We start from the raw sequence: 21,395 nt of genomic DNA, 5'->3' as shown, positions 1-21,395 counted from the left end.
TAAAGAGGGCATCCGTCATAGCCCGTCAACAACTGCAGAAACATATCAGCAGAAGTTTTGGGAAAAAATAAACAGAAATTAAGCTGAACGATATTCAGGAATAAAACATGAGGCATTAGTTATGCTTTTATCTCTGTAGGATAGAGAAACTTTGATATATAGTTTTGCAATCATTAACTTATCTCTTTGGCATCAGCACGATAAATAAGCTTTATAGGGTGTGGTAAAATCTAATGAGATGTTTAGATAATAATTGATTTGCATTTATAGAATTTAATAATTTAATTTTAATTATCTTTGTTTTAAAAAATATAACAATACATTTCTTAAACAGACACGCTTTTCTGATACATGCCTTTATTCATTTTTTATGAAGAAATGATAATGGGTTATCGAATTAAACATATGATAGAGTGTAAATGTTACACATTACAAAAATATCGAATTTGAAAATAACCATGTTGGACTTACTTTATTTTTCAAAAGAATCGTCATCTATCGAGTACCGGACTGTAATCAGCGGTTCAAGAGTTCAATCATTGGTCAATGGATCACTATATTTTCGAGAAATTGAACAAGAAGATGATGGAAGATACATGTGTGAAGCGAGTAACGGTGTAGGATCTGCACTCAGTACAGTCGTAAAACTTACTGTTAATGGTAAATTCCTATTATATGTATTTATAAAATATTTATTTAAATATATTATAAATTTTAAGTACCGTTAAGAGTATTTATAAGGGATTTAAAATGTCAATAAATAAAATTTTATAACTATTAGTTAGTTTGCTGTTCATCGGTTATCGGTAAAATATTTTTTCTTTCTTTTTAAAACTATCGACTAATTTCTCCGTCAGATGCAGTAACTATACTTCTCTTGATGTTAAATTTATGCCTAGGAGCCATTTACGAAAGCGATTCTGTTAGAACTTTACTGTTCAAAGAGATCATTAATCATTAATTTTATTGATTAATCATTTTTCTTATTTCCTAATATGTTTCCTAAGTCTATCTACAGTCGACCAGACGATCGAACTTACTACCAATGAATTATGTGGAAATGAGCCAGATTATCCAATATTAGATTAACTTTAAAATGTGCATCGAATTTTCTTTTTCCTTTTAAAAAAAAAAAATGCAGATCTTTATGCATGTATAAAGGAATGAACAAATTATATTTTCAGTTCCCGCTTATTTCAAGCAGAAATTTCAAGCATCCGTAATACAGAAAGGGCAATCTACAGAATTAAAATGTGAAGCATTTGGTGAAAGACCCGTGTCGTTTGTATGGATGAAAGATAGACAACTAATCGATTCATCGACTCCAAGGTATGAATACGTTTAAAATATTATCTATAGATAAAAATTCTAATGTATTTCGTAAACAAAAGCCGATAATTTACTTCTGATATCTGATTTAGTTCTTTTTCCAAAATTAATTTTTATCTTCTTTGTGCTGTTGATTAGCTAGCGCTGTAACAATAATTTAATAAAATATTTTATATTTAATAAAAATAAATAAAGCAGAAAATCTTGAAATTTAATTATATTTTTTAAATGAAATTATCTATTAATATTACATTCCAAGTTACCGTTGACCTAAGTTTTGTTGAAAGTCAAACTATACGTAGGTTTAGCTTTTTTAAATACTTTTTTTCCCAACAATTTCTTGTCAACAGTGCTTTACTTTTTATATAAGTTAAGTGTTTTCGTCTGGAAGCTACTTACATCTAGCACATGTACTCTTTTTTTTATATGTTGAGCGGCTTAACAGAAGAAACTACATCAATCAAATGCTGTTTACTTTATAAATTATCATTCATTGAAAAAAAATTCAATAGAATAAACAAAAAAACTCTTAAAAATCTTAAATTTATATCAAGATTAAATTCACTTAATTTAAATTTTTTTTCCTATTATTTCTATTTAAACATTTAAATCGACTGATTTAATTAATTTGAAATTAAAATTGCGATTGCTGTTTAACCAATAGTTAAGAAAAGAAATTAGTTCTAAGAAATTGAATAAAAATGCTTTATAATTTATGTAGTTAATTGTTCGAATATACAAACAAAAATAATTAGAAAAATTTAATAAAAGTAAATAAATTTCAAATTATTGTTATTTATTAGTACAGTTTATTTTGCATATAAAAATATGAGAAAAGATTAAAAACAAGTAATAATAATTATAATAAATAAGTAAAAAGAACAAGCAGCAATTAAAGCCGTAAAGTAAAAAATTACAGAATGCAGTTAATTAATACTAGCCTATTAATAACTTTATTAACTTTTGAAAAAATCTATAATAAAATACGTAATGCTTCTACCTCACTTTAATTAATAAAAATAAACAAATCCCGAAAAAAATAACGTAATTAGGAGAATTTATAAAATTTATTACAAAATACCGTTATTTTTAATTAATATATTTAAAATTACGTTAAAGATTATTTAACTTTCTGTAATTTCTTTTTGTTATTATTATTTTTTTTAATTTCAGATCAGGTTGATGATTTATATACAAAAGAGAAACAAAGTTGAAAAATTTTTGCAAATGTGCAATGATAATTAGATTTTTCCAGGAAGAATTAGTTTAATTACCATTTTGTTCAAAAGCCATTGCAGGAGAAAGATTAGTACTGTAGAAAAATCTTGAATATCATTCATGTTTTTATAATCAAGATTGATTTTTCTTTCTTCAGGGCTTGGTTAGTTGCCCTTTTATTCATTCTACCTTATAGCAAAAATAATTTGCCACTAAATATCTAGAAACTTTATTTTTCTTTTCTGAAATAAATTCTCTTGAGGGGAATAGAAAGAACGATAACGCATTTAAAATAAAATAAATAATTTATAACACGTTTCATATTCACTTTTTAAAACAGAATCTACGCTTTTTGAATGAAGTAAACTTTTTCCCATTAAAAAATGCATATAAAATTTTTATAGATTAAAAAATTATTGATAATATTCCAGAAAAGTAAGATACTCTTTCCTAAGATTTGAATTTTCTTCTGCATTGTATATATGTGTGTACGTAGCTTGTGTATTTGTGTATGTCGAAATGTTTATAAATGATTTTAATATTATAAAAATTTATTATTTTTTTATAGATTTTAGAATTATAAAAAATAAGGAAATATTTTTTAAGAATGATAAAAAAACTGAAGCATTAGGCAACTTTTTAAATGATTAACTATAGATGAATACATTAAGCAAGATCGTTTTGAGTATTGAAGTTCCTTTCTATAATTAAATTTTTATCGAAAATTTGCTGTTTTCTTCTCGTCTTTTCTTGTTTTTTAACACTCTAACCCTCAAAAATCTCAGTAGAAAAATATACTTTTTAGATGGTGACTGCTGTGAGGTAACGAATGGAAAAATCTCTTCACATTCAAATTCCTCTTGAATCATTGTTAATCTTGAAAAAAAAGCAGTATAAAAAGGTCTTGTTTTGAAAGATAAACGTAGTTTATGTATATTTACAAAGCTTTTTATTTAAAAATATGGATATAGTGTAACATAAGAAATTTTATTGCTGTATAAATTCTCTTATAAATATAAAGTTTACATGTTGTAAATTTTCTAAATTTACATCTTAAATAGGTTTGTAGGACGTTTGACCTACAGGAAGGTTAAAATAAATCAGATCTTTAATACTTAATGAATTACTTTAGTAAAATGGTAGCAACTAGGTAAAGAATCTCGTAATTACTATCAATCGATTCTAAGTAAGATTACACTTTCAATCATCTTGTCCGATATCGTCTATTCAACTATGCTAATAACATGTTTTAAAGTGTAGGTTAATTTTAGTGGAAAAATCTCAAATTTTTACAGACTAATATGGTATTTTTCTAAAAGAATAACTGTCCTAATTTTCTATAAAAATTATTTCTGTATCTATTTTAGTATTGTCTTACAAGAGCAACTACTTAAAGAGAGCCAAATATCGGAACTTCGGTTCATCTCGACAAGGAGACAGGATACAGCTCTGTACACTTGTATGGCATCAAATCCTTATGGACAAGACGAGACAAGCATCCAATTGACCGTCTTAGGTAAGGTTTTATAGACCATTAGCCTTTCCGGTAATTGCTAGTAGCTGTTTTAGTAAGAAACTAACAATCCTTACACTAAGTCGAAATTGCCAACTTTGGCTCGGTCATTTGATGTTCTAACTCACTTTCTTCACAAAATATCAATTTAGGAAAGCTGTAGAATTTTTCTACGTCTTTTTTACTATATGAAATGTCGTAAAAACCGTCATATATAGAAGATTAATCGTTGAAATAAACGTCAAATGTTTAACTTTTCTCGTAATTACAATCAATCGATTCTTAACGAGATCGCATTTTCAATCATTCGTGCTTAAACTCCACTCATTTATGCTTAATGGCACGAATTTATCAAAAGATTTACATATAATGAGTAACTGATAACAATAAAATAAGATTTTATAATTAAAAAATTGTTTTAAAATATTAATGTCACAACTAGCAAATATGTTAATTTTTTTGTGTCCTCTTATAAGAAAGAATTTTCTCATTAAAATTTAATCCTCATTAATTATCATGAAAATATATAAAAAGGATTAAGTTAAATAACAAAAGTTAAAGAAAAAAACGGAGAAATTCGATAGAGCTACTACATTCTTTAACTTTCCTTAATTATTCTAATTTTGTACTAAATTAAAAATTTGGATTTATAATTAATTTCTTTAAACTTTTAAAATGAAATATGAGTTGTATAATTTTATTTTTACAAAGATTTAGCTTATATATTTGTAAAATTTAATTGATTTTATTTTTCGTCTCTAGCTCGACACAAATAGAAACTTAGGCTATAGCGTTACGTTACAATTTCGTAAATTTGAGAATAATGTTCTAACAATTAACGTTAAATCATATTCAAATAATAATATATTGTTGTTATGTTATTTCATTAGAGTTCATTCATTTTCATGATAAAAAAGGTACAAAATGAAATTTTCAGATCATTCAAAATAATTAAAATCTAAAATATTCATGCACTGTAAAATCCCATCGAAAACAAATAGAATTAAAATAAATTATACTATTAAGAAACTTTAAATTTAATTACGGGATACTTAAAAAACCATTAAATCTCATTTAAATATAGGATAATTCCTTTTACTAATCAACTATATCGATTGCATTTGATGCATTTCTGATTAGAGATAGATTTTAATTATCATGAAAACTTAACTAGATTATTATAAATTCAATTTATAATAGCTAAATCTTAATTAAGAAATAATGCATTAAACTTTATAACTTTATTATAAATATATAATATATATTTTTAGAACAAATATATGCATTTAAATAAATTATACGATGATAAAACCATGTTATTTAATTAAAATGGAAATTTAATTTATGTCGGAATAAAATGACCTTAACAAAGTACTACATAAACCCAGTAAATGGTCGTACATTACCTTCTATGGCACTCATTACATTGCAATTAAGGCATCTTTTACAACATCGACTAACTACACCAAATATGTAGGCTTTAATAGTTTATGTTCTGTTTACATTAAACTTCTTATACATAATTCTTGGGTATTTTTTCTCTTTATTCGATTTTTTCAATATTTATAACGTATGTAAATAACGGATACTTAGCGTAGTTTCCAGATCAGATAAGAAAGTTTTTCTTAACTATAAATACACCTCAACACATCTGAGTAATAATCTTCAACACTAAAGTAATTTATGCGTAAAGATTAATCATTAATTCTATTGTGGTACTAATATGGATAATAAATACTTATGATACTCTAGAGGTATTGTACGTAAGAAAGAGCGAGTAAAAAAGTATATTATATTTTTATTGTTCGAGAAGTTTTTCTAATACGCTTAATGGCTGATTTATGGCTCATATGGGAGCCGAAGAAATATTTCAGAAAATCCATCTTCAATGATGGTCAGTCATAAAATCCACGCTATTGCTTTAGTGGTGCGTTATAAAAATATGGCGGATAAAATTTTATAATAAATAAATAGGATAAATCTATTTGTTTTAAACATTTTCATCTTTTATGAATGAATATTTGAATATTTTATTCTACATCAACCTATGAAAATATGAGTAAAAATGAAGTGAAATCCGAGAATTTTTCTATGATTCGAGCACTTTTATACAGAATAAAAGGCATTGTGCCCGGTTTTCTTCTCTGCTTATTGCCTCAATTCGGATAATTGGATGATTAGATTCTACACTGTCCACTTCAATATAATGGAAACCTCACTTTTTTTCTACTAGAAACACTCGTTAAGAAGTTGGACTAATCCTTCTAACATGGCAGAATTTAATAATTTATTAAGGACTATGGCGTTTTAAACCTGAATAATTGTATAGTTCATAAATTTCGAATAAACAATAATTGGAAAAAATAATAAAATTAAATTAAAAGGTTAGTTAATTATTTCTAAGACAATATTAGCTGAAATTCAAATAATTGGTTTGGAAAAGTAATAAACTTTATTGAAAGATTTATTTAAGATGAAAGGAGTTAGTTTTGTGTGGAGTTTTACTGTATAAATAAATATAAAATTCATTTATTAATAAGAATGTAAATGAAATGTATAAATATATTTTTAGATAAACCAGATCCTCCCAAAGATATAGAAGCTTACGATATTCACGGAAGGAGCATTAGTTTGAAATGGAATAAACCATATAATGGAAATAATCCGATAACTCGATATATAGTTGAATATAAAGAATCTACTGGTAAATGACTATGTATTTAATTATATATTATATGCATAAAATTTTCATGTGATATTTAAAATTTTATTTATCCTATTTTTGGAGGGTGATTGTTTGACTTTTCAAGCATTTTAAACATCACTCATTTTTAATAATGTTTTACTTTGTCTTTTTAATAAATAATAATTTATTTTTGATCTTTATATATTTTCATAGGCGATTGGAGTAACGCTGAAAGGGAAATATATGTCGATGGAGATCAGACTAAAGTAAATATTCCTCATTTAATCCCTTTAGTTCGTTACAACTTCCGTTTATCCTCCGAAAATAGATTAGGAAGAAGCCAATTTAGCGAAATTTTAACAGTTATTACCGATGGAGAAGGTCAGATAATAATTCAGATTTATTAGTGATTTTTAATAATCTTTTGCTCGCTAGATGGAAGCACTTAAATCAAACCTCTTAAGACGAATTACATCTTTACAGCACCTGGAGGATCACCCGTTAAAGTACACGCAACTCCTATAGGGTCGAGTAGATTGCACGTTACTTGGCAGGTACGCTTAAGTGAATGAATAGTAATATATGTCAAAAATATACATTTAAATATTAAAAAAATCTTTCAGGCTCCAGTGTCAATTCTTCATTATGGTCTACTTAAAGGCTATCATGTCGGTTATAAAGCATATAATGCTCCTGATGATACTCCATTTACATATAAAACTGTAGAAGAGGTTGAATCGTACGAGAAGAGTTGCGAGATTAGAAACTTAAAAAGAGCTACAAAATATAGGATTGTAGTCCAGGCTTTTAACGATAGAGGAGCGGGACCACATTCCGATGAGGTTATAGTCCAAACACTAGAATTTGGTAATTTATAAATATATAAATTAATTTCATTATATGATTGGTTATCTTTCTTATAATTTTAACTTCTAATTTAGATCCTCCGCAAACCCCTTCATTAAAAGTAGATTCTGTCACTTCTTCCACTATACTTTTAATATGGGAATCGATATTTGACAATGAAAATCCAGTATCTGGTAGTATAATTTATATAAAAAATATATAATTTATTAATATTTCTGTTGTAAATTTCAAACATTTGTTTAGGATTTATTATTAACTGGAGGAAAGACGGTGACGAATGGACAGAACTTCAACTGAGTAGAGATCAGATTAGTCATTTGTTGACTGGTCTAAAGTGTGGAACGAATTATCAATTTTTCATTACTTCTTATAATAATGTCGGAAAAGGAGAGCCTAGTGATATTGTTTCTGGAAGAACTGAGGGATCAGGTAGATTTAAAAGTATACTCTTAAAATAACTATAGGGTACAATACAAATTTAGAACATTTTATTTAATTAATATAAAATTTAACTACCGATTATTAAATTTATAAAAATTTAAAAATAACGTGTTCGTTTTTCTTGAGCACATGTTATAATGTAGCTGATCTTTGATTTTCCTTTATGAAACTATCGCTTATTAAATATAGAAACTTAAATACGCACAGTTCCGGGAATCTGTAAATAATTTAATTCAAATGCGGATTATTTTAGATATAAACTTTCCATCTATACTGAAGAAAAATACCGCAATACTTGTATCCGAAATGCATATATATAAGTGGAAATAAAAGGATGGTTTACTAACATGTTAAGTCTGTTATCACAGTTTGGGGGAAATTATCTGACTGTTAAAAATCGAGATAAGAAGAGACTTGGATCAGCATTTAACTGATAATATAAAAAGCCCTATAAATTAACTAGACACATTTTGTTTTCTTTCTGAATACGAATTGAGTTTAAGGGCTAGAAGGTCAATAACATTGTTTCGGGGGGCATCTACAACGATCACTCACAACCTGCGACAATGACGTCGCCGCTGGTATATAAAAGAATAAAAAAAATAAGTAAAAAGTTGCGCACGCTCGTGCTAGCGACCTTGGACATTGTCACTTTGACCCAACTGTATCTCGAATACGAAATTACGTACTCTGTTTTTTACTACATTTTTAATTTATCCCTCTCATATTATATAAAACGACAAAGTTTAATCAAAATAGATCTAAATAACAAACTTAATTCTATAAGCCAAATAGAAGAAACTTCGCTAACGGTCCGTCTCAACAAGACATTAAAAGAAATATACTCTTCCTCGAAAACACATAATAATGATAAATTATCTGAATAGACTGTTACCGAGCTTGTATTTATGTATTGATCATTTTTACATTACTTTCTCTGTATAACTTCTATAAATTTTGAAATTTTTATATTATATAGACTACATGTAAAAATTTACATTATAATGATTTAATTAATAAATTTTTACGAATATATTATTGATGTGGTTTAAAATAAATCTTTTAAATTTTTTCTTCGTGCTGCGATGACACATGGACAAGTATGCATTATGTAGTAATTGAAATCTTTAGGAAGAGTGGAAATTTACATCATTATATGGAAGAAGAAATTTTAAAATAATAATTACTCTTTTACGGAATTTCAATACTTTCTTCTCTATAAAACTTTGTTGACACATAGAAAGTGTTTATCAGTTTATATTAAGAAATAAATTTTTTAACTGTGAAAATAAGATTTTTAGAGGTTCTATCATTACATACAAAAAAATTTCGCGTTGACTTCTAACTAAATATAACATTTTTAAAATAAATTCGTTGAAGAGTATGAATCCAAAAAGTGAATATTGCACTTGAAGAATTTAGAAAGCAATTTAGTTTTGAACGCTCGAACTCCTTCAATAGTATTTTGAATGAATTTTTTTTCTCCTTTTTTTCTCCCTGTTGGAATTTTTACTCAATTTTTTCAGTCCATCTTTTGAAGTCAAAATGAAAACTAAAATCCGGATAAACAAAATCATAAATAATGATATTGTATATTTATCGCTTAGATTTACAATGGATAACATTTTTATACTTGTGATAAATGACTACTTTCCTCTAGATCTGATCTCTCCAAGCTTTTCTATTCTAAATATATCTTTCTACTATTCCTAATACATTTTAAATACTTTATATATTTTCATCTCAGTAAAGATATTTATTTTCAATTATTTATTTAGTTTTTGTGAAATTCTAGAAGCTGAATTTAACTATTCTAGTATCTGGTATCCCTCTTAATTAAAAATTTGTATTCTTCTCAGCTATTGTATCATTAGTGAAGTGTAATGATTGCAAATAAGAATAAATTTGATTTCGTGATAAAAATATCTTTTTCGTTATTTCAGTATTTTGTTTTCAGCAATTTCCTGTTAACTATAAATAATTTAAACATTTTTTATACATTTCAATTTAAAATTTGTAATTTAATTAAAGTAAAATATAAAATAATGTAAATTAAAAATGAATCTGTTTTTAATTTGAATATTTCGTATTCAAAAACAAGAAAATGTGTGAATTTCAAGACAGGAATAGCCATTTATTTATATATTGAATATATTTTATCATCGATTTATAATAGAAAAGGTTTATCTAGGAAAATTTTATGCAGAGAATTGTTTAAATTTTTAATGAAATTTCCTTAATAATTTTCTTCTATAATTATTTCGGGAGTGGAATCTATTTTATGTGAATTTTGCGTGCTACATATACATATTTAAATTAATACAATTTTAATAAGTTAAGTTTATAATAATCTTGAAATATTTATATTCATATTAATTATTTTTCTGTTTATTTTTAAAATAATGAATAAAGATATTTAAACTTTTACATTATTTAAACCACCGAATACACGTATGTTCAACTTATTTAAATTTATTATTTATAATTTTAACATTTGTAATCAATTATGGCCCTTAAATATTTTATTTGTTGTCACTAATTATTCATCATTAATTTTCTTTGCTTGTCTGTCTAATTCTATTTATATTCCATTAAGCGTAACGTCTTAAATAATTCTAAATTATTTACAATGACATATAGCTAAATGTTTTCGTTAAATTTAACCGAAACGCACAATTTATATGTAAATTATTATAAATTCATTATTATGATTTAAATAAAAAGAACATTTGTTTTTCCTAGATTAAAAATATGGAAAAATCGATTTAAATTATATTAAAATTAAATATGTGAATACAATATACATATAGATATACATGAATATAAAATATATAAATTATTTAAAATGAATATATTTATTCAGGGAACGTAAAGTATCTCATGTTTATATACAAGTTTACGAAGTTACATTTACATCATACACTTCATAAATATTATAACTTAATTTAAAATAGTTTATTAAAAATAATAATAGATTCTGAATAATTTATTAAAATATCATAGTGAATAGGTTAGAAACTATAGGATAATTGTTAACTTAATTCATGTGAATTTGAAAATATATATAGAAATACACTTTCCTCTTTTGATCTAATTCTTTACAACAAAAATTTATATCTCTTTTAGAAAGTCTTACTTTAAAAATTTAGCTTTTAAAAAATATATTTAAAAATTTTGTAGCAACAAAAATGTTTTAAAAACTTCGCAAATGTCAAAGTTTTTTAGTAAATTAAATTGTATAGTATTGAATTTATTAAAATATATTTAAAATTATACTATTTTTTTCTCTCATTATTGTTTTTATTGCCCTATTTTCTGGGCACATCTCTCAAATTTCTAAATTAAATCTTTTTTTTCTGTAATAAAAATTACTTTTATATCAATTTAGCTCTATTGACATTCAAGATTAATGATAGAATTTAATTTTTTATACTTACTTTATAGATTTTTATATTTCTTACAGTACTTCTCAAGTGTTTTCTCAGAAATAAAAAAATAATTTACATTTCTTCATTTAGTATGATGTTTAATGTATTGAAATAGTTACTGTACTTTCGTTTATGATTTTTAAAATATTTTATATAAAGTATTGAAAATTTGTTCATATGTTTTGAATTATCTGTCATTGGAATCAATATTAAACTCAATCATACGACTGTACAAAAATATTTTACAAATTTAAATTATTCATTACAGAATCTCTTGGAAATAACTTTAAAAGCAATTTTAAAAATATCCTCAGAAATTGCTAAAAGAAATTCATAAATTTCAAAATTGAAAATTGTAGATACATCAAGAGAGAGAGAGAGGATTGCAATAAGTAATAAAAAGTTCATAATAAATCCGAAAGTTTTTATTTAAAAAAGGAATTTTATTTTGAACATAAAATTCTTGAAGAAATTGCACGAATTAAACAAAGAATTTTGTCAAAAGCAAAGATTTTCTTTAATATATATATATATATAGGCTCAATGTATATGTGAAGAAAAACAGTTTAAATGCTTTAAGTTTTGTTGCTGTTTTGTTTGTTTCATTTTTCTGTTTTCTTTCTTATCACCTGCTCAAAACTCGAAGTCGATCACAAGCCAATCAGTCGATAGATTGCATAACTGAATCAATCAACAGACAGAACGTCAGTCGAACCCCGAACCAATTACTCGATGCATCGCGAAGTTCGACCAATCAGCAGACACTAGCCGATCAGAAGAGACTAAAGGGCAAGGGCCACAGGCTCTAAGAAAAAAATAAGAGAAGAAAAGAAGAGAGAGAGAGAGAGAGTTAAATGTATATATTTTTCAAACTATTTTTGTGCGTGTTTTGGCTGACAAGAACTAATGAATCGATATTCAATTGTAAAAAATAGATATGAATAAGTTAATATTGCTGAATATGAAATGATTCCTCGTTTGTATGGTCATATAAACGAGGAATCACTAGTAATAATATGCTAATACAGGTAACCTTTATTAACAAATAATAAACCAACTCAAAGAATAGCAACATTTTATGTCTGAAGAAATATTTTCAATATTTTCAATGAAAAGCATATTTTTGTCGTATTCTTTGGTGTAACTTTTTTGACTTTAAGAATCAAACTGAATTTCCATAAACCATAATTATACGTTTTGTTGAATTAAGACATTCGCTCTTTATTTTATAAAATTTGTAACTTTTGAAAGATGTTTTTAAGTTTTCCTACTGAAAAATCCTTTTACAGTAGAAGTTCGTTAATTCGACGAGTCTCCAGTAGGTGCCGGGTTATCGAAATGTTCTATTACCGGATGAATCTTGTCTTTGCAAAATATCATAAACTATATGTAATCTGAACGTTGCAGACAAACATTGTCGTACAGTACATTTTGAACTAGTCCACGTTGCTACATGATTTGATTTGTTTACATATACTTTTAATCATTCTGAAGATAATATAGTGCATGATTATAGTGAAGTTCTTGTGAAGTTCTTTCCCAAACTCCGTCTTGTTGAGTTGGGTTCTGTGTGTATCATGATCCAATAGTTGATTCAGGTTCGATGGAAAGTACACCTCCACACTCAATTCAGAGAATATTTACAGTTTATTTACAAAACAAAATACGTAGAATAGTACAAGTTTGACAACATAATATATACAGGACAACAAAGTGTGGTGTCTCACGTATTGGATTGGCTTCCGGGAACTATTAAACTTTGGAGAGGCCTCAGTCAGCTTGTGGAATTGGCTCAAGTGCACGGTCAGTCCAGTCTCCGCACTAACCGTCCCTAAGATGTTTACCAGAGGAGAACACTCTCTCTACGCTCAGCGGGCTACCCAAGTTCCTGAGACTACCATGTACTGTACCAGTCTCTTGCCCTTTTCTCCTCCCTCTCCCGTTCGCTCCGCAATTTAAGGGTTTTCTGGACGGAAAACTTCCGACCAATCACAAACCGTTCTTTCGTGAACAGCTTACACTTAGATCCGCTGTTATCCGACGAGAGCGGAGCTTACATTAACGTCCACCACTTGTTTACGTTTAGTTGTTTTTAATATGGCAAGTGGCCTATCGTCTGACCGCAGGTGGATCCAATTGACAAGGTCGCGCTTCTTTTGTTCCCTCTCTGCTAAAAGGCCAATACTTTACAATTATACTGTGTTTAAATTACTTAAAAACATTAACCAACACGTTATTGCGCAGAATAAGCGTTCACGATGATTCATTTCCATATACTGTAATAGTTATTTTCCACATGTGTAGGCTACTGTGTTTCCGCACGGGATCTTTACAGAACCACGTGTCCAAACAAATTCCGTTTTACGAAATACTAGCTTGCCGTATTACTATCGGACGATTTCGGATTATCGACTACTTTCATACGTTGCCAGATTATTAAATGCCGAATTGACGAACTTTCATTATATAAATGGCTAATACATTTTATCTATAAATGTACTCACAAGTCAGATAAAAACTATAAATTTATTTTTATTTTATTTTATCATTATCAAAATATATATTTTATTTGATGAAATTATTCGCTGTTTTCGAAATGAATATTTTTTCCGTCTAATTTTTCGATTATGTTTTTAATCGAAATATTTCTGCTTACAACTTACGGCATTTCTTTGTTGGCTGCTGGGGTGCAAACCTGCAAACCGAGAGTCACGTTATTTCAATTCAAAAATTTTCTCCTGAAGGGAGAAAGGACTTTATTGCTAGTAGGAAAAGTATAGTGTACTGTACAAAGGTAAGACTCTACTAATTTCAGGTGGAGATCATATAATCTAAATTAGATAAATTGAAAATATCATTGAGAATTGCAGACCGGCATTGTGACAATGTCACCACAAAATAATTGCTCTTTTTCATTTGTTTTTTTCACTTTTTATTATAGAAATTCGAGATGTTCTTTATGAAATCGCAGAATATAGTCTGAAATTATTTTTAAAATTATTTCTAATATTTTTCTTTATATTTTGCAATGCTTAGTTCAGTTCGTAGAATTTTACTTCGCATTTCGTAGACCATATATAGGCCTAATAAGACTTAGATCTATACTAACATCTTGCTAATCGTAATAATTATAGTGATAATACAATTCAGTGTAACGCTGTAGTACGATTATAACTCGTATAATATTGTATAATTATACTATATATTATATAGTCTTTATAATAATAATAATAATAATTGTTAAATAAGTTGTCATTGACGTCAAACTATTCACAACACTTTCAACAAAATGGGAGATAAATATAAATAAATAGGCTTATATCGTGTAATTTTTATGATTTTTAATTGACTTATTATTAAATTATTATCCGCAACTGCTGCGATGTATAAGGTAAATGTTTTTTATTGTTGACAATAATTTTAAAAATATGAAGTAATAAAGTTTATATTAATATCATTATTTATAGTCGTCTACGTGGACGTTATTTATTAATAGGACATTATACTGGTGTCTAAGGATTGGCACAGTAATGAGAGTTAATTCAGGAAAAATTTCTTTATTATATCACCTGTAGTAGCAATATCCGTTATTGCTATTACAGGTAGATATTGTAAACGGATATTGCTACTACAGGTGATATAATAAAGAAATTTTTCCTGAATTAACTCTCATTACTGTGCCAATCCTTAGACACCAGTATAATGTCCTATTAACAAATAACGTCCACGTAGACGACTATAAATAATAATAGAATTTTAAGGACAGTAAGGCTTTTCTAATTAATTAATTAATTAAATTTATATTAATAACATTTACAGTATGTGTAACTGCAGATCTATCTGTAGTTATATATAAATATATATTTAATGTAAAAGATGTTTAACTTACTGGAAAACTGGACGTTTAGTTTTAACATACCTAACAAATTTAATTACTTAACAAAAACAAGAACAAGTTCAATTCTCCTAATTTTTTCTCATGCTCCTGGGAAAGTAAAAATGGACCATTTACTAACTAATGCATTATTTTTTGTCTATTAGACTAACAAAAATTCCATTGTTTAATTAGAAAGCTAAACCATTTTTTGTAATTTGTTTTAATTCATTTCGCTAGTTAACATTTATGAGAATCAGTTTAAATGTTTAAAGTGTTACAAAGATTATCTAATTTTTTTCCAAAGCATAATAAATGTACTGTACGAGTACAATTTTTAAAAAAAATAAATTTATGTTACGAAAAATTAAGAAAAACAAAATCGTTATTTTCAGAATGTTGTTTGTTTACAACTGGATTAATAATACATTTATATAATTATTTTTTTTTATCCTTAAAGATGTTAATATTTAATTTCTTTTCAAATTTAAACATAAATTTTTTCTGAAATAATAGTTTTTTATTTTTATATACTATTATTTATAGTGTTATAAGCCATATTGCTGTCGTGATTCACCCAAAATAACTCTGTACCATTCAATAAATGTGCTACCATGTAACTAATCTGACAGTTATCTCATAAATACGATTTAATAAAAAAAAGTATAGTATAAAAAATAATTTATAATATTTATTAAAGACGTCAATCACTATTAATTGTTATAACTCGTTAAACGTTATTGTCACTGTAATTTATAGGACACAATCTATTTAAAAAAAAATTAATGTTAGACATATTGTTAATAGATTTGTGATTCAATAAATATCAATAATACCGAATCATATTTCTTTGATAAATGAAATTATCCTAATTTGAATTATCTCAAAGAAATAAGAGTCTCTACTATCTTTTAGCAATATTAATCTTACTGCTGAAATTACTTAGCAATATGATTAATCTTAGTAACAGCATATAGCTTATTACATACATTTGTCTTAGCTTATACTAATGTGTTTATATAAGCAATTTCAATAAAAATTAAATAAACATTTATTGAATTTTATTCTCATTTACCCTATCTGCTCAGTATCCTTTTGGGACTTTTTTCTTTTTATTTCTTCATTCAATGAAGAAAAAAGACTTTCTTCATTAAATGAAGGAATAAAAAACTCTTGAACAACAATAACAATTGAATTTTGTTTTTTAGGTTAATAATGTCAGACTTGTATTAATTAAAAGAGCCAATAAAATAATAGCATAAATAGTATCGTTTGTCCTTTGTGTATAATTTTATCGCTTGTTCGTTAGGTTGTTGTAGTGTTTATTTTTGTATAAATAGTATAATTTGTACTCTATTATTAACTCTATTACTTTATGTATTGAAAACTTTTTATTTGTATATGTTAATATACAATATACAGGGTGGGCCAGCGAAAACGAAACGGCAGAGTGTTCGTGTTCGTCCAAGCAAAGCGCTCGGACAGGTCGATTTTACTCTCGAGGGGACATCTTTTGCAATAAAGTTTTTGCGATTCTGAATACAACAAAAAATTTTAAAAACTCATTTATTTTGTATTAACTAAACAAACATTTATTTCGAGAAAAACTGTTTGTTTAGTTAATATTCAGAATCGCAAAAACTTTATTGCAAAAGATGTCCCCTCGAGAGTAAAATAGACCTGTCCGAGCGCTTTGCTTGGACGAACACGAACACTCTGCCGTTTCGTTTTCGCTGGCCCACCCTGTATATTAACCTGTTATTAATATATGCCTGTAATTTTGTTTGGATGTATTGTATAATTCTTGACAGGAATAACTGTGTAACAGTTATTATTAAATGAATAAATAGAAACTTAATTAGATATTTTATTTTATTTTCATTACCATTATTCCGAGAACAATAGTTTTTATATATATATATATATATATATATATATATATTGATATTATATTTATCTAGTTTTAAAATATTATACATTTTCATATTTCATCTTATTTATGAGAAGATAAATATATAAAATATTTAAAGTGTTTTTGATAAGACAAGGTTACTTTATTTTTATTTCATTTTTTTGTTTTAGTATTAGTTCTGTTCATTAAAACGGAGTCACTGAAGCATAGTTTCAGATAAGAAAGATATACCTAACAATTTTGTTTTGTGAGAGAGATGGAAAAAACAGAGTTTTCAATTTTCTTGTTAAAAAATAACTTTCATTTAACTTATATAACGATTAAATTCGAACTACATATTCCTATGTATAATTTAGCAATGGAAAATATATTTTGTCCAACAGTTGATATAGATAGATGTGAAAATTAAATTTGAGGATCTCTTTGTATTACAGCAATTTAAATTTTGTTTTAATCAAAATGCATTTATTAAAGCTATGATACCTTTATCTTTCTTACAAAGAATGAACTTTCGGTGAATAAGATAGGATGATTTATTTTCAAATGACATGTAACTGTTGTCATGAATATGATCAATCTTTTTGAAACATTGCATTATTCGTGTTTGGAAGATAAGAAGGATAGTAATACTATTGCAACCACTCGGAAGAGAATCTTGAAGAGGAGATGAGTGGTCAATCCGAGAATTGTACCGATCGTCCAAAAAGATCGATGGCTATGCCAAGAATTTTGAAACGAAGAGATATTCGTTCCAGGGCAAATAGTTGAATGATAAAATAGAAGCAATTTTTATGATCAAGATTTTTAAAATATGGTAGGATAAGCAGGGACATTCATTATCAAAAACTTCAAAATTTTTAAATATATTTTATTTAATTTCTTATATTTTTAAAATGTATATAAATTATTGTTCTCTATAAGGTATATTTGCAGATATAATCGTAAATTCCGTGTTTCTTGCCATATACTGTGATATGTATCTTAACACTACGAATTCTATAATATTTTGATTCCAGGTAAATTTCGAAATATAGCTTAAATAAAACGTATAAAAATTACATTATTTTTACAGAAAAATATATATAATCTTTTATTCTTTTTTAAGCGAAAAATGCTTCATGTTATTCTCTTCACAAAATCGTCTTAAATGTATTTACTAAGCTGAAAAAAGTATTTTTCTAGAATAAAAGTAAACATAAACAGTTACTATGTACTCTTATATAATACAAATATAATATAAAAATATATATTTGTTTGTGATAAACCTAATTTTTGACCTGTTTGTACTTACAGTAAATATATAGGATGACGTACTGTACTCTGTTATTTTTTTCAGTACTTTACAAGTTCTCAATATTTTTATATCACTTCGATTTACGTGAATTTCTTCACATCAATATGAATTTATGTATATTACCAATATACACTGTACAAAATGTTCATCTCGCACACATTTTTCATTCAATGTCTTAAGTTCATCTTTCAACATCCTCTTATAAATTTAACTGATAAAAAACTATTTTGAAGTGAAGTTTTTCCTCAATTCCAGATGGTCGTGAAAGATCTTTAAAGTTGTTTTAAGTTGTCGACCTACGACAATACGAGCGGTACTTTCTTACTGTTAGAAAAGTGAAACTGGTATTGTTAGATGATGTCTTTAACACCGGGATATTGATGAGAGAACAGACTGTTGGCTACTTTGGTGACTTCTGGTCGTTCGACACACGTGCGATCATTAAGAAAACGATTTCTTCATTAATTACAAATTTAACGACATTTCGTGTTCAATCGCAGTTACAACTTATCGTCGTTTGATCACGAATCCTTAAACTATTTAAATATTACAATTTGATTGATGAAGTTGAAATTGCAGTATTTCTCTATTGTATGAAAAGGTAGATGGCCACACAATTTTGGAATAACTACCAAATGATATATTTTTGATAACTAATAACAGAATTTTGTCGATAACACAATATACCATAGTTAATCTTTACTGTACATTAACAATATGCTATTTATGTAAAGATGCTGAATACACTTGTACGTATTCGCTTTGCTTACATAAAAAAAACTGCTAAATTTTATTCGAAGTTTAAATTGAAATATTATAGTAAGTAATTCGTAACGATTTTCCGTCGAAATCTATAAAGACTTGAAAGATGGCTTTGATTTTATCGGAAGATCAACCTTTCGTATTTTATTTGGGCGGGAAATCACAAGTTTCTCAACGTAAAACTTTTTGAATTTCAAAATCAATTCTATTGCTACAAAAAGGAAGCAGAGTAGAGAAGGATTGGTTTGCAAACTGTTTCCCATCAGCAAGCTTTTCAGATCTACTCTGCAAAGCACTAGGGTATCAGATAACTCAATAGATCTTCGGTAACTTCTGAGAAAATATTTTTTACCAAAAATGGAAATTGCTAATGATAATGGTGTAAATTTGTCAGGGAAAATCTCCTGAATACTTTCCGGATTGTTCAACTATTGTCTATAAAATCTTTCTTTTAGTGGAAAGCTTTTGGTTTATGATAGTAGTATGAATCGTAGAGTTTCTAAGGTTCTACACAATTTTAAAATTATACGTTATATAATCGAAATATATATATATATATATATATATATATATAATATATTTAAAAAATATTTACTTAATTTATTACATAGTATTTTATAAAAAACATTTTATAATACAGATTGATATTTTTAATCTAAGAAAACAATGAATAAATTTCCAAATAGTCTAGGAAATAGTTATAATATAAATAAAAAATGACTACAGTATAACCTGTTAATTTGATATTATTTATTAATTCAATATTATTCACTTTATCTTTTTCTTCTCAGCACCGATAGCTCCAACAACACAAAGCTGGATAAATAGAAATGCTACAAGTATCATTCTTCGATTATCTTCTTGGAGAAACGGAGGATGCCCTATAGAATTCTTTGTAGTTCAATATAAACCACAAAGACAACAAGAATGGATTCTTATCTCCTCTCAAATTCATTCTGACCAAGAAAAAGTAGTGATATCTGATTTGGCACCTGGAACCTGGTATAACATATTGGTGTCGGCGCACAACGTTGTAGGTGTGAAAGAAGCCGATTATCTAGTATCGACTCTTACTGTGACAGGAGGTGAGTTTTTATCAGAATAATAATAGCAGCAATCTCTTTCTTTTATCCCTGCTTTTTTTTCTAATCAATATTTTCTAGCATTTTTAAAAATTTAACTAAAATAGCAGGCTTACTTTCTGTTTAAAATTTTACCGTGATAAAGCAGTTTTATTTTTAAAATAAACTACTTCAAAATGTATTATTGACATAATTATATTAATTATTTAATATTTATAGTAGAATCATTAATTAGAATATTTTCAACATTTTTTCAAACCAAAAAGAAAAAAATTATACCGAAAATTCTATAAACTTCTGTTGAATAACGCAAATACAAGCGATTTATCTCGGTAATAATAATTAAAAATAGGTAAAAATTATTATATTTAATATGATTTAATCTATAATTAAATTATAAATATGACAAAACGTATAATTAACGTTTTATTACGTTATATAATGAGCTAGTAAAATAAAAATTTTTAAAGATTTATTTGAGATTGATGATAATTTTTTAATATAAAATTTAAAATTTAGTTTATATATATATATATATATATAAATCTAGGCTTTTCAATCACATTTTCTTTCCTTTCATCAAAGTAAAAAAATTATTTCTTTGAACTACGTTGACTCTTTCTATATATTTATATATAAAAGTAGGTCTATATATTTAATTTGATTTCAAAACAATGTGACCTTAAATCCTTTATGTATAAAAGGTAATAGAACAACCTCTATAACAAAAAAAAGGTTGAAGCTGGCCAAAAATATTTTAAATTAAATTGTTTTTTCTTATTTATAATCCTTTATTTTTTATTTAATAAAATGTCTTTACCTAAAGTACAATATTGCATTCCTATAAATAATTAATTTGTTGTTTTATTAAATATTTTAACTTTAAGAATTGTCTGGAATTTTTATATCGAAAATTTTTGTAAATATTTGAGTAAACTGAATTAATTTGTTATTTTTTTAATTTAGTTAAATAAAAAATTAATCTAAAA

The 21,395-nt window shown here is 26.2% G+C and overlaps 1 protein-coding gene across 3 annotated transcripts in view; it reads left to right on the top strand.

Annotated features, from left to right (window-relative positions):
* Positions 1-21,395, top strand: part of LOC136985427 (cell adhesion molecule Dscam1-like) — a 71,378-nt gene that overhangs the window by 36,622 nt on the left and 13,361 nt on the right. For all 3 annotated transcript variants that reach the window (XM_067282707.1, XM_067282706.1, XM_067282708.1), the window contains 10 exons: positions 487-660; positions 1,185-1,329; positions 3,915-4,063; positions 6,633-6,764; positions 6,960-7,127; positions 7,230-7,300; positions 7,370-7,613; positions 7,688-7,786; positions 7,857-8,042; positions 20,116-20,409. In XM_067282707.1, coding sequence (XP_067138808.1) covers positions 487-660; positions 1,185-1,329; positions 3,915-4,063; positions 6,633-6,764; positions 6,960-7,127; positions 7,230-7,300; positions 7,370-7,613; positions 7,688-7,786; positions 7,857-8,042; positions 20,116-20,409 — 1,662 coding nt within the window. The remainder of the gene's footprint in view (positions 1-486; positions 661-1,184; positions 1,330-3,914; positions 4,064-6,632; positions 6,765-6,959; positions 7,128-7,229; positions 7,301-7,369; positions 7,614-7,687; positions 7,787-7,856; positions 8,043-20,115; positions 20,410-21,395) is intronic.

The sequence above is a fragment of the Centruroides vittatus genome, unplaced genomic scaffold, assembly GCF_030686945.1.
Source record: "Centruroides vittatus isolate TY-2023 unplaced genomic scaffold, ASM3068694v2 contig_970, whole genome shotgun sequence".
Lineage (NCBI taxonomy): Eukaryota > Metazoa > Arthropoda > Arachnida > Scorpiones > Buthidae > Centruroides > Centruroides vittatus.
Note: the sequence above shows the minus strand (reverse complement) of the source record. Positions and strands in the feature narration are given on the sequence as shown.